The 15,975-nt window shown below is 40.9% G+C and overlaps 1 protein-coding gene across 6 annotated transcripts in view; it reads right to left on the bottom strand.

Annotated features, from left to right (window-relative positions):
- SON (SON DNA and RNA binding protein) overlaps positions 1 to 15,975 on the bottom strand; it is a 33,240-nt gene that overhangs the window by 11,909 nt on the left and 5,356 nt on the right. For 4 of the 6 annotated variants that reach the window (XM_058732468.1, XM_058732469.1, XM_058732470.1 and 1 more), the window contains exons 3-6: positions 9,768 to 15,704; positions 7,783 to 7,943; positions 5,709 to 5,855; positions 5,343 to 5,531 (exon numbers count right to left, since the gene is read on the bottom strand). In XM_058732468.1, coding sequence (XP_058588451.1) covers positions 5,343 to 5,531; positions 5,709 to 5,855; positions 7,783 to 7,943; positions 9,768 to 15,704 — 6,434 coding nt within the window. Of the gene's footprint in view, positions 1 to 4,413; positions 5,235 to 5,342; positions 5,532 to 5,708; positions 5,856 to 6,020; positions 7,554 to 7,782; positions 7,944 to 9,767; positions 15,705 to 15,975 lie in introns of those variants that run through there. The other 2 variants (XM_058732471.1, XM_058732473.1) reach the window with 2 other exon arrangements.

The raw sequence follows: 15,975 nt of genomic DNA, 5'->3' as shown, positions 1-15,975 counted from the left end.
ACCTTATGTGTTTCCTAAAACTGTCAGGTAGGATTACTGATGCAATTTGAAAGCCCAGCAAATATACCTCAAGTACTGTTCATTAACCTTGTCCAAATTACTTTGGGTAGCAGTCTGTAAATCTGAGAATGTTTAGGTATAAATAACAGGTTTTTATTCTGAAAAAGTCTAAGCTTAGAAGTGATAATGTGGAAAATCGATCTACTGACTACTTCAAGCCCTGATCCCCAATTTCCAGCTATAAATTTAGCCATGAAAATGTAAAGATGGCTCTAAAAGCTCCCAACTTCTCTAGAATAAAATTCTTCCCAATTAGTAAACAAATGAATACACACCTATGATCTGAAGACCTATCTTCATATATTTTTTAAATCTTTAAGCAGATAATCTAAATGCCTCATCATTTATCCCCAGGATGAAACTTCATTCAAGTCTCAGTAACATTTTGTTACATTCACATCTCACTCTGGAAGAAATTTTAATATAGCAACCTTGATGTTTAAAATAAATTTACTTCAGATAAAATGATAACCAGTTTTTTTCCTGACTACAACTTAATTCACTCAACAGGCTTACCAAGAGAGTAATCTTACTATTCATTTTATATTCATATTTTTAAATGTGAAGAACATACTCAAAATAAAATGAACCAGGATTATCTGAACCTCTTAAGGATCCTCAAATGTTTGAATCAAAAAAGCATGTTTCCAGGTTTTCAAGGTAATTCAAGATATGTAATAATGTATAATCCCCAAAGCATTAATATTCAAGGACTAGACCAAATGTCACATATCAGTATTGAAACTCTCATTAAATATCACAGCTACCCTTTAGAACACTGGTCAGTACTATTTTCTACAGTGACAGCTAATGAGCACTTAAAATGTGGCTAGTGCAATTAAGGAAATGATTTTTCAGTGGCTAGTGACTACTCTATTGGACTATATGGTATATGTGTGTGTACATAAACACTATACAGTGCATCATAGTATGTAGTGGAGCTTCAGAGCCCTAACCATCTTTCAGTGTTGCTCAGAAAGAGGAATAGGTTTAAGGTACCGAAATGATGTTAAAAAGCCCTTCTAAAAAGTAGGCAAAAATCTTAAATTTCATAGAACGCTATTATTAAGTGGTCATCAACAAGCCTCATTTGTTTCCACTGTTATACTACAAACTTTTAATCTAATGTATGAAGTCTAATTATGATACTATAATAATATTCTAAGTATTATAATTGGGGAAAATGTTTAGTTTCCTTTTCCCTGGGACTTGTTTTAAAAAGTGAAATCTACCTAGAGTATCCAATTCCAGTTCTCCTATAGTTAAAAACCTGTCCATGTTATTTCATTTCTCTACTACAGCAACACAGCAGATCACTTCTCCTATAATCCAAAAGTGTCAGAAATGAAATCATAATGTAACATGCATTTCACAGCCTAAGTTATAATCATGTCCTTTCTGTATCTTCCTCATTTAAAAACCCTTCTAAGTCAACTTCCTTACCGCTTTTGTTAACCCAGCTGTTTACATAAATACAAGTATCTCAGGGGCATTTCTTAGAAAGTCAATTAAAGGGCTAAAGAGAATTATTAGGAGGGAGTCAGATAGGGAAAATAAGCCCTATAATATGAATTATAGTACTCTCTACCTAGACAATTACAGGTATCTTAAAACAGAGAGTATAAAAGGAAATGTTTAATTCAAAAAAACAGAATTAAAAAAAAAAAAAAGCATCTGACCTGTATGTAAAATAGGACTTTAAGATACTTATTAGCAAAAATTAATAAATTACAAAGAGGTTCATATAGAAAAGAAAATGACAACTATAAAAACAAAAGCCACACAAAATACAGAATACCTCAGCTGTCATGGGTTTGGTTTTAAAATGTGAATTACGAACCTTTTATTACACCATATGGAATTCTCTAACATAACTCCTATACATTTAATCTGAATAAACTAGAATAAGAAAAACAGGTAACCTATTAAGTTGTTCAAAGAAATTCAATGTTAATCACCCAGGAGAATCTAAGGAAAAAAGAATGAATAGCAAGGCTGTATTTAACCATTCTAGCACTGCCAGGACTCATGTATTTAATTTTCAATTACAATTTACATCTTACCCCAAGAACTTAACTTTCCTAAAGTATAAAGCTGGAACTTTATACTTGAAGAACTTCTATACTTCCACTGGGAAGTGGAAATATTTTTTAATAAAACAAACCAAGCACACTGAGACAAGAATCATCTTAACATGTGAGCAATTACTAGACCTTCATGGAGAGCTACCTCTGGACCTCTGATAATTTATGATTAATAGTAAACCCAAGGAAATTTTATATCAAAGATTACATTTAAATCTTCTACCCAATAAGCCTCTAACTTTATTAGCAAGAATTAATGCCCCCAAGGACACTTTTTTTAAATATTAGTTTTCCACCATTTTTGATTTCACTGTTTAAGAATAAATCAAATTCACACAAATATGGTCAAAGTTCTGTAGACACTCCTTACTGAGGATGATGCTGGCTGGCTTCTGGGTAGGAAGACGATGCTATGGCAGTAAGGCACAGTCTGATGAGCTGATATTCCATAAGATACGGATTTATGTTGATCCATCCACATCTATCCACTCACGTTTATGTCAAAGAGCACTCATGTGCAAGACAATTGGTGGGGTTAAGGATTACAGCAAAGCTGAGACCAAATCTGTGATCTTTGCCTAAATGTTTTATGCTCAAAACTAAAAAACCACAAACTCCATTTATATTTATTAAAATGAAAAACACGGATAGGTTAAAAAATAAATAAATACTGATCAGTTAAAACAGTGACCATTTGAAAGAACTTTCCTTTTACTCTATAAAAGCCTTTATTTCAACCCCAGACAGGGAATCAAAAGGGTCAACGCTCCCATGTCACCATTCCACAAACATTGGTATGTAGAACATAATCTTACAAATACATGTATTTGCAAGATACAGCTAAATAACTAGGACTAAACGTTTTATATTGTGACCACTTCCTCTAGGTGTTTACTACTATTGTTAGGTAAAAGCACAGAGACCTGAAAGCAAAACGAAACCATGCTTTTTCTCTTCTAAAATTTTGGGATTGTTTTTGCTTAAAATTAACCTATGTATTTTTTGAGTCTGACTTAAAAGAATTCTGGTATCATATAGTTGTATATATCCTCCCACAGAAGAAATCCGCTTCATTTATTTAGTTTTCCGACCTTTTTCTTCTGCTTTAATGAAAGACTGCTTAATATAAAATTTGAATACCCAACTTCTCCCCCTGGGATTTCTTTGGAATTCCCCCCAACTTTTAATTAAAACTGACAACTACTTTTGATGACTGATAAGGCTAAGGCATCACAGGGTCAGTGTTAAGACTGATAATGGCAGAGTACTGAATTTCAAACATATATATACAGACACGTATAGATAAAGTTTCAATAAAAAAGAAATACTCATCAGGATTCACTAAGCACTTTCTGCATGTTCAACTGCAGTTAAAATACTTATGATCACTTCTCAGGAAAATCCCTTGGAACTTTTCAATTATTTACAGGGCTTTACTCAGCTGAAAAATTTTTCTCACATGATCTCCCTATGTTTTCCAACTCTATTACATGCTTAATCTGCAAATTACTAAAAGCGTATGTATCAGAATTTCTAAATCAGTCTGTACTGGCCCTCTTACCATGATTTATATTCAGCCTACTACAAGATTTAAGGCAATTGCAGATGTCAGTTAACCTTTCCCTCTTGAGATGTGCAGGTAGTCTAATCTAGGGATTAGCAACTGAGCTACTGAATTGGTTTCACTAAAATATTGTCTAAATCAGCTACCCCTTCCCCAATGGTGAGAGTATAACTTGCTTCAACTACTGAATCCCACATAAATACAAATCATCACTGGTGACCATAAATTGCATTGGTTAATTAGCGTGTCCAGCTTCATTGTATAGAACTTGCTCTCTCTTAAAATGCCGATCAAAAAAGCACAATAAAAAAATGTCACCTGTGAATAGCTCAGGGGAAAAAAATACTATCAAAAGAATTCTGATTTGGGTTCTGTTCACTTTCTGATTTTATAAACAACAGGATTTATTTATTTGTAATAATGGAGGTGTTTAGTGGAAGACGATACAGCCAATGCAAGGAACCTGAGGTGGAGAGAACAGGTCTCTCTGACCTACATATCCCAGAACTGCAAGAAAAGGAAGTGGGGAAGAAGTCCCACATTGTAAGGGCATCAGATTATCTAGTCCAGTCCTTGGACAAACGTCTGGGCTTTGGAACCAAGGGCAAGAGGTGATAACTAATCTATAGTATCATTTAAAACTCCCACCCACCCTAGTAAGTCTCCACCCTCCCAGATCCCCCAAGCGTGATTTTGCACAACAAGTTAAATAAAAGTAAACTGTTTATTAAAAGATACAGCAAAGGTACAGATACAGAGATACATACAAAGATACAGATATATATATATATATATATATTTACATATATATACAGTCTTGCTGTTTTCATGTGCACTATATTTAGCAGCACATTATTTAATCAGTCAGCATTTTAATGGGGTTGTTTTGACACTTGGTGTTATTACTGCGTCATTTTGACAAGATACAACTATAGCCTCACGGAAATTTCAAGGTGTGAATTCCACTTCTCCAACTTTTAATAGTAGCAAAGAGGGGAAGGAGAAGGGAAATGGAGTACCGAGGCTGAGCATTAGGTTAAACACAAGAATTCCAAAGGGCCAAGGTAGCACAGGGAAGGGAAAATGATTAAAATTAAAGGCTATCTGACAACCCAAAGAAATAGTAAGAAACCATTATTTAAGGGCAATGGGCTATGTTATATATCCAAGATGCTCATACATCAGCCTACAGTGACCTTTTCCAATCCAGTTCTTGTGTTGAACCTGAGGATCTGCCTCTCTCTGCTCAATCCCTCCACCCAGTAAATTTGCTACCACCAAAATCTAGAGCTATAGAGCCTCGAAGCAAAACGGGAAGCTAAATAGTTGTACCTTGGGCTACCTTCCCATAAGTGCAAGGAGGGCCCAATGTTGGGTAGGGATGTGATAACACTGTTCTCTGCAATTCGATGCTTTTCACTTTGTGGCTTGGTTCCACAAAGTGAATTGCATCGAGTTACTGTCAAATGAGAAGCTGCGGGTTGTTTCATCTGTCGTCTAACCCGGCCCTGCCGTTTAACCCGGCCCTAAGAAGAGTGAAACAGAAGCCAAATCAGATATAAAGTAACAATAAAATGGGAGATTCAGGTATTAAAAACAAAAAACAAAAAAAACACAATATTCCTCTTACTTACCTCAGAGGGCAAATTGCTGCTGAAAACATTATCATCATCTTTGTTCTCTTCACCATTTTTCTCTACAGGAACCCACTCTCCATAAACACTATCTGCTTCTTTTTTTCGATGTTGAGATCCAGATGACACAGGAAACTCTTTTGTTAATGTTACCTGGCTTTTTGGTGGAGTTGGTTTTGCTGCAGCAATCTAAAACATAATGTGTTTCCTTAATTAACACTTAAGAGGTTTTTCAACATAATTTGAAAATAATTGTTCACTATTTCTCACAGTATTTAATAAAACATTAAAACAATTTAATTCCATTTGAGTTTTATTTAAATAGTCCCTATGCTATTTCATCAAACCATAAACACTAATACTCACATTCAGATTGAAAAAAATGGGTTTGGGTTCACTGAGTTTAAAGGGATGATGATAAAAAGGAGGTTCTTCTTCCTCTTCATCCGAAACATGAGGCTTATTCACTATTACATCATCATCTTCTTTACTCTGTGCGATCTGTTTGCATTTCTTAAAAAATAAAAACAAAAGATAAATCTTACACTTTATGTGGAACATGTAGTTTTTTTAAAAAATCAAAACCACATAAAATCAACTTTCAGAAATAAAACAAGATAAACAGGTTGTAGGTAAGTAGCTTAGCTTATCGGCTATTATTTAAACACACTCTAGCTGTTCAGTCAGTCAACAACATTTATTGAGCACCTACTATGTGCAGAGCACTGTACTGGGCACTGTCCAGGGAATACAAAAAAAAAAAAAAAAAAAGAGTAGAAGACATGGTCCCTGCTCCCAAGGAGCTTACAATCTATTTCAAGAAACAGAATTACATACACATGAAATAATTGAGGAACGCTTTTACAGAGCAACACAATTAACAAGTGCAAAATGATATAATACAAATGGAATACATAAGTGCTGAAAGAATAAAAGCTTAAGAGAAAACAGAATCAGGCAGAATTTGATAACCAAGGGCTATTCCTTGAAGAGTTCTAAGCCAGATTTTCATAGTTAAGAACAAGGACTGGCAGGAAAAGAAAAAAGAGTCATCATAGTTAGATGGTGGTAAAAAGGTGAGAAACTTGTATTAGAAGGAACAAGAGGGCTGAAAACGAGGCTTAAAAACATACAGGGAAACACTAAGTGTTCACAAGGTTTTAGAGAAGGAGCTTAGATTTGACGAGCAAGTAATAGAAGCCTTCACTAAGTCCTTAAATTAAAAAAAAAGTTGTAATTCATATTTCAATAAATCTAAGTGAGGAAACATTAAGAAACTATATGAACCCCCAAATGCATGGCAAAATAAAAACTTTGAAACATGTACAATTGGGCTAGATGGTCATGTGTCTCTCCATAAGTGTTTTGTAGGTTGAGTCTCTAAAGGAACAGAACTCAAGAATGGAAAATAAGGCATGATGGAGAGGGTGTTAACTGATGAAGTCTGACACATAAAGCAAAGTCAATTCCTTCCTGAGAAGCTAAGGAATAGACTCCATTACCTGGCTTTATAAAAAGGTCAGAGTAAATTTGGGTGGACTTGTCTATACAAGCAGTAGAATTTGTCACATCCATTATCAATTGAAAATGTTACAATAGGATAAAAAGCTCAATTGGCCAAAAAACACAGAGTATACCAAGCCTGTAACCAAGGGGAACAGAATATATTAACGGTGGCAGGCTGGCATAAGGCTAGCCAATAACAAGTTTCAATATATGAAACAGTGTGGTATTTCTGGATCCTAGCAGCAGTATTTCAGCGTCCTCCCAAAAAAAAAAATAATAATAAAAATAATATTAACAAAACAAAGCCAAAAAAAGCCTCAATTGAAAAGATCAAATTCTTAAAAACAGAAACAAGTGTGTCTAAAATATATGTTACTGCCAAAACCCGAACCGCAGGAAGAACTGATAATGGCCGGCCATTATCACCAATGGCTGGTACCAAACAGCCAAAACCCGAAATGTTGATGCGTAAGAAGTTCCTTTCAGGCAATGGCCAGCTATTCTCATTAATTTCCAAGCTCCGGTGGCAAAAGATCATTTCTGAAGATTGTCTGTGTCTTTGCGTATATGCAGTACACTCGTGGCGATCAGTGAACACGTCGTGAATGGAAACGAAACTGTAGGCGAGCTTCTGCGTGTTGCTCACTCAACACCTCCTCCATTCAAACGAACCGTCCCACTCCTCAGTCAGTTTGGCTTCTAAAACTGGAAAGCAAAAGTAATGGGAAGTAACTTTTAGCTAGCGGAGCTTAGCCATCCCGGATAATGGCCTGCTAAACAGAGCTTCTGCCGCTGCCACATCTGTATTTCGGGTTTTGGCCACTCGGTGCCAGCCATTATCAGTTCAGCCCACAATTCGGGTTTTGGCACGCTCCAGAGTCAACATCACTGAAATAATCCACTTAAGAATGTAAACAAATTCTGTCTAGCTTACCTCAGTTAGTTCTTCTATGGTAGCTCCTCCTGACTTTTTAGCAACTTTCTCTTCTATTGTAGGTGGAGGTGCAGGCTTTAGGTTTGGCGGTAAAGGAACACCAGCCTTAGCACACATGGCAGCTGCATTAGCTTTGGCTATTTCAAGTAATTGAGCCTTGTCTGGAAGAGGAAAAATAGAAGCAGTTTTCCCATAAGACTAATAAACACATTTTGTTCTATCTAAAATCTTATACACTAACAAAATTAAAGGCATCAATTTTCTGCCCTAACATACAGTTGTGATCAAATCACTCTTCAGGTCAGTTTTTAAGCAAATGCCCCGATGAAGTCCACGTTTGGCTTCCCATTCACACACTACACAAAATAGCTAAATTACAGAACCCTGCCAGACACTCTAAGACACACACACACACCTGCACAGTCCTTTGTTTTCCAAAAGTATCATGCCCTTAAAATTACTTTCCTTCTAATATGACATTTTAAATCACTCTTTAAGCCCAAATTCAACCTCTTCTAACAAGCCAGAATTTAACACTCCTCTTCAGTGTGCTCAAAAGTGCCCTAACTATACAAGTAATCATCACATTCTGCTCTTTCTGGCAGGTTACTACTTGGTAAAACAGACATACATGCATTTTATCCACATCTCCTCTACTAACTTGTAATCACTTCAAAGATGTAATTCTGTAAACAAAAATAAAAAAAACAAGAACTCGGGGCGCCTAGGTTGGTTAAACATCCAACTCTGGATTTTGGCTCAGGTCATGATCCCAGCATCATGGGATTGAGCCCAGTGTCAGGCCCTGAGCATGGAGCCTGCTTGAGATTCTCTCTCCCGCTTGTGCGGGTGCACTCTCTCTCGCTGTCTAAATTTAAAAAACAACCCAACAACCCAACTTTTGCTTAACTGAATGAATTTTCCCTTACTGTTCGGGTCTTTTTCTTTAGACAACCCTGACCTGGAAATGTCAAATCTACTGACATAATGATAAATTATCCATTATTGCAGGTAGTCATGCACTATCCACCCACTTTTAATCATCCCTGCACACTTGTTAAATCAAAGGGAACTAGAGCACTCTATTTTAAAAGGCAGATTATTAAAATACTAAAGTCAATCTAATAAACTTAAAACCTTACTTTGCTATTATCACCAACCCAGATAAAAAAGAACTCCCCACCGTGCAAAATTCCCTACTCACTTCCATTACCCGTTATACCAATCAGAGTTACCTTTGCACACATTTAACGGCCCTGTGTTGCCCTTTTCAATCATGGAACTTATTGAAAAAACACACACACACTGTAATTTCAGGCTTGTGTTCAAGGATCTATGTTGGCATACATGCAGTGAAACAAGCTCAGCATATACCAGCCTTATCTTTAACTAGACTTCTACTTTCCATTTTCAGTTACAGGAAATAGTTCAAACTTCAAGTATGTAAAAACATTCAAGTATGTAAACACCTTGGTTCTAATACACTCCAAAGCACATCTTTTTAACTCTAATTACTAATTTACTTATCCCTAAGTTTTCTAAAACCCATAATCTAATTACAGTTGACCCTTGAACAAGAGGGGTTAAAGGCACTGATACCGTCGTACTTAAAAATGGCATGTACTTTTGACTCCCCCAAAACTTAACTACGGATAGTACACCACTGACTGGAAGCCTTACTGATAACAAACAGCTAATTAACATATGTTTTGTATATGTATTACATGCTGTGTGCTACAAAAAACATTAAGAAAACCATTAAGGAAACCACATTTACAATACTAATACTTTATCAAAAAATTCATGTATAAGTGGACCCATCCAGTTCAAACCCATGTTGCCCAAGAGCCACCTATATGGAAATTTAAAGACAGAAATATTTACCTAAGCCAATAACCCAAAATATTCCATTTGATTCAAAGATCAGAAAAAATGGATTTGTATCATCCTCTATTACAATGCCAATAAATTTTAAAATTACTTACTCAAATCCGTCAGACGTTTAGGTGATCTGCCTCTCTCAGAAGACCTGGATCGTTTACGACGAATGGGAGATCTGCTAAACCTTCTTCTCAAAGGTGTTCGTGATCTCCTTAATCTTACTGGTGAGATACTAAAGCTTCGTCTCCTTACCACAGACCTTGATCTTCTCCGGCGGCTTGGGGTGCGGCTGCGGCGGCTAGGGGTGCGGCTGCGGCGGCTAGGGGTGCGGCTGCGGCGGCTTGGGGTGCGGCTGCGGCGGCTTGGGGTGCGGCTGCGGCGGCTTGGGGTGCGGCTGCGGCGGCTTGGGGAAATACTAAAGCTCCTCCTCCCCACAGATCTAGATCTTCTTCGCCGACTAGGAGTGTGACTCCGACTCCGACGACTTGGGGTGCGACTTCGAGCTCTAACTGTTTTCCGGTTATCCCTGGAACTTGATCTCTTTCTTTTTCTTTCCCTAGACTTAGACCTGTGCTTTGGAGATCTTTTACGCTTCTCTTTTGATACAGATCGCCTTCCTCTGGACTTTGACCTTGACCTGCTGCTCCTCCTCCTGCGTCTTGAACGTGACCTTGAACGTGTCTGAGAGCGATGAGACTTAGATTTCGATGATCTCTTCCTTGCCCTAGAACGAGATTCACTGGTACGCTTGCGTGATTTATGTTCAGAAGACTTGGAACGCTTACTTCGAGATCTTAATGAGGAGTCTCTTTTCTTTTCTTTCTCACCTTTGTCCCGGTTCTTGTTTTTCTTACTTTTCTCATGTGTGTCCTTAACTTTTACAAAAATCTCATAATCATCTTTTTCCTCTGAAGAGGACTCTGAAGCTCTTTCTGGTATACTGATTACGACTGGACTGGCAGCAGATTTGTCACGTTCAACCTCACTTGCAAGTAAAGGTCCTTCAATACCAGCTCTAAGGCTTGTAAGACGTTCCATGTCCTTAGGAAGTAATGGTCTCACTAAATCTGCTTCATTAATATCATCAATATTGGCAGAAAATCCTGAATCAGAGAGTATCTCTTTAGTAGGGAGAGGTACTTCTTTATCTTCCCCACTACTTTCTTTAGGGCTGAGAGCAACTGCTAATGTCTGGTCACACTCTTTTATAGGTAATGGTCCTTCTGCATCCTTACTAATAAAGTTATTAGATGGTAAATCGAGATGAATGTCTTTAGCAGGCAAAGGTCCCTCTATGTCAGCTTCACTACCACCACTGGGACTAGTGGAAATTATCATGTCGTGTTCAGTATCTTGAGTGGTTAAAGATACTTCAACATCATATTTACTAACTGAAGTGAGAGCAGATGCTGTAGCAAACTCAATACCCTTACTGGTTCCCACTGCATCAGGTTCAAGAGCAAAGGGACCAGCAGAAGATAGAGTTCCTCCATCAACTTCGCTAACACTAGAGCATGTATCCAATACTGTGCACTGTTTAGTCTCACCGATGGATAAAATATTCCCTTCACCAATTTCACCAACAGCACCAGTGGCGGCAGCAGACACTGTGTCATGTTCCATCCCTTTAGCAACTAAGTGATTATTTATGTTAAGGTCTATATTTGTACCATGATCACTTTCATAAGGGTCATTCTTCACGTGTCCTTCAGCATGCGGCTCTTCATCTGAATGCATGGGAATCTCCTGCATGCCAATCTCTGGAGTAAGATTTTGATCACCAGATAGTAAATTCACTCCTTTTATAACATCAGATTCCAGTATCATTGGTGTAGACTCTGCAACTATCTCAGTCGGTATTATTTGGGTCTGTTCTGAGACAGTGATGGCAGGCTCTGAAATTATCACAGTGGATTCTTGCACTGCGACAGGTGGTTCTGAAACAACTGCATTAGCCTGAGGGACTGACACTGCTGGTTCCAGGGCAGGCACACTAGGCTCCAGAGCAGAAACAACTGGCACAGAAATGGTAACATTCTCTGACTCAGCCAAGGCCACAGTCTCCGGGACAGCCTCAGCTGTGGGTGGGTCTGGAAGAGCCACAACTGTTGAGTCAGAGACCACCATAGCTGTTGGGTCCGGGATAGCCATGGCTGGGGTCTCCAAGACAGTCACAGCTGGGGGCTCTGGAACAGTCCCAGTTGGTGGCTCTGGGACAGCCACAGCTGGTAGCTCTGAGACAGCCATGGCTGGCAGCTCTAGAGCGCTCTGTGATGGCTCTGGATTAGTCGCAGCTGACTCCAGGAGGGACTGAGATACCTCTGAGGCAACATGTCCTGAAGCTTTCATGGAATCAAAAGTTTCTGCTGTCTCAGACATAACTGAAGGTTCTGATGTTAATACAGTTGGTTCAGCTGACATCATGGGAGTTTCAGATACCATGTAAGTCACTGGTCTCTCTGGAACAATTTGATGCTCTTCTGCTACTACCGCAGACTCTGTGGGTGTTGATGTAACCAAAGACTCTGGCTCTAACGGTGGTTCTGGAACGGTAACAGCAGCCTCTGATGCTAACACTGAAGGATCTGATGCTGACACTGAATAATTAGCAGGCAATGTCGAAGGCTCTGAAATCTCACTTTGACTCACAGAAGGTTCAGACAGTGATACAGACTCTTCAGGAGGTAATGCTGGTACCTCTGCAGGCCAAGTATTTTCAGCTGTTAATGCTGACTGCTCAGTAGGTAATGCTGGACCCTCCGGTGGTTCCTCAGGAGGCAAAGGTGGGGTCATTGGTGGCTCCTCAGGTGGCAATGGTGGCATTGTTGGAGGCTCTTCAGGAGGCAAAGGTGGCACCATATATGCCTCCGTATATGTATCAGTATAAGAATCGGTGTAAGAATCAGCTGCCATAGACATCATTGAACGATCAGCAGTGTAAGATGACATCATAGATCGGTCAGCTGCAGAGTACGATGACATCATAGACCGGTCAGCAGCAGAGTAGGACGACATCATAGACCGGTCGGCACCCATGGACATCATAGATCGGTCAGCCATTGGGGACATCATGGAGCGCTCGTAAGCTGACATCATAGAGCGTTCATAAGCTGACATCATAGAGCGCTCAGCCATAGGGGACATCATAGAACGCTCATAAGCTGACATCATAGAGCGCTCATAGGCTGACATCATAGAGCGCTCAGCCATAGGGGACATCATAGACCGCTCATAGGACATCATAGAGCGTTCGTAAGATGACATCATGGAACGTTCTGCAGCATAGGACATCATCATAGAACGTCTAGATGCTAACATCAGGGGTCTTGGTGCTAACCTGTACGGCCTGGGGGCTATTCTATAGGACCTGGGTGCTATCCTATAGGGTCTAGGTGACATCCTATAGGGATCAGGAGTTAGTCTGTAGGGATCATGGCCTAATCTATATGGGTCCTGCCCTAACCTGTAGGCATCATGACCTAACCTATAAGGGTCATGACCTAACCTATAGGGATCCTGAGCTAACCTGTAAGGATCCTGAGCTAACCTGTAGGGATCAGGAGATTTTGAACCCAACATAGCAGAATCTTGGGTACTAGATGCTAACATCTGGGCATCCATGGTACCAGATGCTAACATCTGAGCATCCATGGTGCCGGAAGCCAACATTTGAGAGTCCATAGTGCCTGATGCTAACATCTGAGAATCCATAGAGCTAGTAGCTAACATCTGGGAGTCCATGGTGCTGGTCGCTAACATCTGGGAATCCATAGTGCTGGTAGCTAACATCTGGGAATCCATGGAGCTGGTTGCTAACATCTGAGAGTCCATGGAACTGGTTGCTAACATCTGGGAGTCCATGGAGCTGGTTGCTAACATCTGGGAGTCCATGGAGCTGGTTGCTAACATCTGAGAGTCCATGGAGCTGGTTGCTAACATCTGGGAGTCCATGGAGCTAGTTGCTAACATCTGGGAGTCCATGGAGCTAGTTGCTAACATCTGGGAGTCCATGGTGCTAGAGGCTAACATCTGGGAATCCATGGTGTTGGACGCTAGCATCTGGGAATCCATGGTGTTGGATGCTAGCATTTGGGAGTCCATGGTGTTGGACGCTAACATATGGGTCTCCATGGTGTTAGAAGCTAACATATGGGATTCCTGGGCCATCAAGGGATCCACTCCTACTGTTACAGAAGTCTCCCCCACTAATGTAGTAGGCAGCTCCTGTGCTACCGTATTATAGGATTCCAGCGCTGTCGTCGAGGGCACCTCCAGGGACTGCGACACGGTCATCGTTGACAGCTCCGTTGTTGTCACCACAGACTGAACAGAGATCTCCAGCGCCACAGTTGCCACAGGCTGCCCAGGCAACTCTGGCGCCCCAGGCTGCCCTGGCAACTCCAGCACCCCTGTTGCCAGAGGCTGCCCCAAAAGCTCCAGGGCTCCGGCTGCCCCAGACTGCCCCGAGAACTCCAGTGCCCCAGTTGCCATGAGCTGCCCAGGCAACTCCAGTGCCCCAGTTGCCACAGGCTGCCCTGACAACTCCAGCGCCCTAGTTGCCGAAGGCAGCCCTGGCAACTCTGGCACCCCAGGCACCGAAGGCTGCCCTGGCAACTCCAGCGCTGTCGTTGCCACTGGCTGTCCTGGCAACTCCAGCACCATCGCTGCCTCAGGCTGCCCCAGCAACCCTGCTGCCGTCGTCACCTCAGGCTGCCCAGGATGTTCCACCGTTGTCATCCCCACAGGCTGCTCCAACTCTGACGTCGTCACAGGTTGTTCGGCCAACTCCATTGCTACCGTTACCGCAGGCTGCCCTGGCAACTCTACTGCTGCTGTCACCGCAGGCAGCCCTGGCAACTCCTGTGCCATCACAGGTGGCTCTGGTACCTCCTGTGGTGGCTCCAACCCCACGGATGGTGCCGGAAGCCCTGGCAATTCCTGCGACAACTGTGGCACTGATGTCACAGAGGGCCCCGGCAACTCAGGCACTGCTGTCGCAGGGGGCCCTAGCAACTCAGACACTGGGGTAGAAAGGGGGCCTGGCAACTCTGGCAACGGGGTAGCAGAGGGCCCAGGTAACTCCAGCAATGGAGTCACAGGGGGCCCCTGCAACTCCGGCTTGGAGGTCGCAGGTGGCCCCGGCAACTCCACCACTGAGGCCACCGACGACTCCGGCAGCTCCAACGCTGTGGTCTTGGGCAACTCCGGCAACTCCTGTGGTCTTGTCATGGGTGAATCTGCGATCTCCGATGGTACTTCTACAGGCTGCTCTGGTAATCTGAGCACTTCAGTTGCAGATGACTCTGGAAAATCCACTGTTGTTGATGTACTCGGCTCAGGGTGCACCTCAGCAGTGATCTCGGATGATACCACAAAGGTTTCCGACGGCTCTAGCCCTTTTGCTACTGGCGGTTCTAGCATCTTTGATTGCTCTGCAGGTGTGGTATCCAAAGATTTCAGCACAGGCTTCATCTGATATTCCACAGACATTGTGACAACCGGCTCAGATGACTTTAGCACGACTGTTGTAGTGGGCACTGGTGCCATTGTAAAGGAATCCAGAATCTTTGTCATGGGTGGTTCCAGCGTGACTGCCACAGACTGCTCTGACTGCACTGGAATTACGGATGTTGATGCAACTGACAGTTCTGCAGTTTTTGTAGCTGGCTTCAGAGTTTCTAAAGTATGTGGCTCTGATACCTCCATTGGTACCACAGGAGGTTCTAACACAACTGCAGCAGATTCACTGGTCTCAGAAAGGCCAAACGCTCTTACAGAATGCTCCAGTGCCATCGCTGAAGGTTCAGAATCAAACTTCAAAAACGAATCCGATTCTAAATCTATGTTCCCATCATGATGTGATTTTGCCTTTGATTCAGATTCTTCTGGCGGTCTCTTATACTTTTTTTCCTTTTCTTTCTTCTTTTTCTTCTTTTTATTTTTGTGCTTTTTATGCTTCTTTGACTTTTTGGTGGGAATTTCATCAGTAGGATCTGTTTGTACTGACACACATCTACTTTTTCTGGAGGCCTCTTTCAGGTCTGAAAGTAAGGGAAATGGATTTTAATTTGTCAAACATTCCCCAATGTAAACTCAGATAAATCACATAAACGAGACTCATATTCCATATTAAAATGCCATTGTATAATACTTTTTGTTAAATAAAGTTACTAAGTAAACTATTTTCTATATACCAATTACCTACAAACTTTTCCAATATTTCTTTCTACAACTAAAGTCTAAAATTATTAGCAACTTAAAAAAAAATTATCAGTTTATCATAAAAACTTGAGACTTATACTGTGTTTTATT

This window comes from Neofelis nebulosa, chromosome 5 (assembly GCF_028018385.1).
Source record: "Neofelis nebulosa isolate mNeoNeb1 chromosome 5, mNeoNeb1.pri, whole genome shotgun sequence".
Classification (NCBI taxonomy): Eukaryota; Metazoa; Chordata; class Mammalia; order Carnivora; family Felidae; genus Neofelis; species Neofelis nebulosa.
The sequence above is the reverse complement of the archived record's forward strand: the minus strand, read 5'-3'. Positions and strand labels throughout refer to the sequence as shown.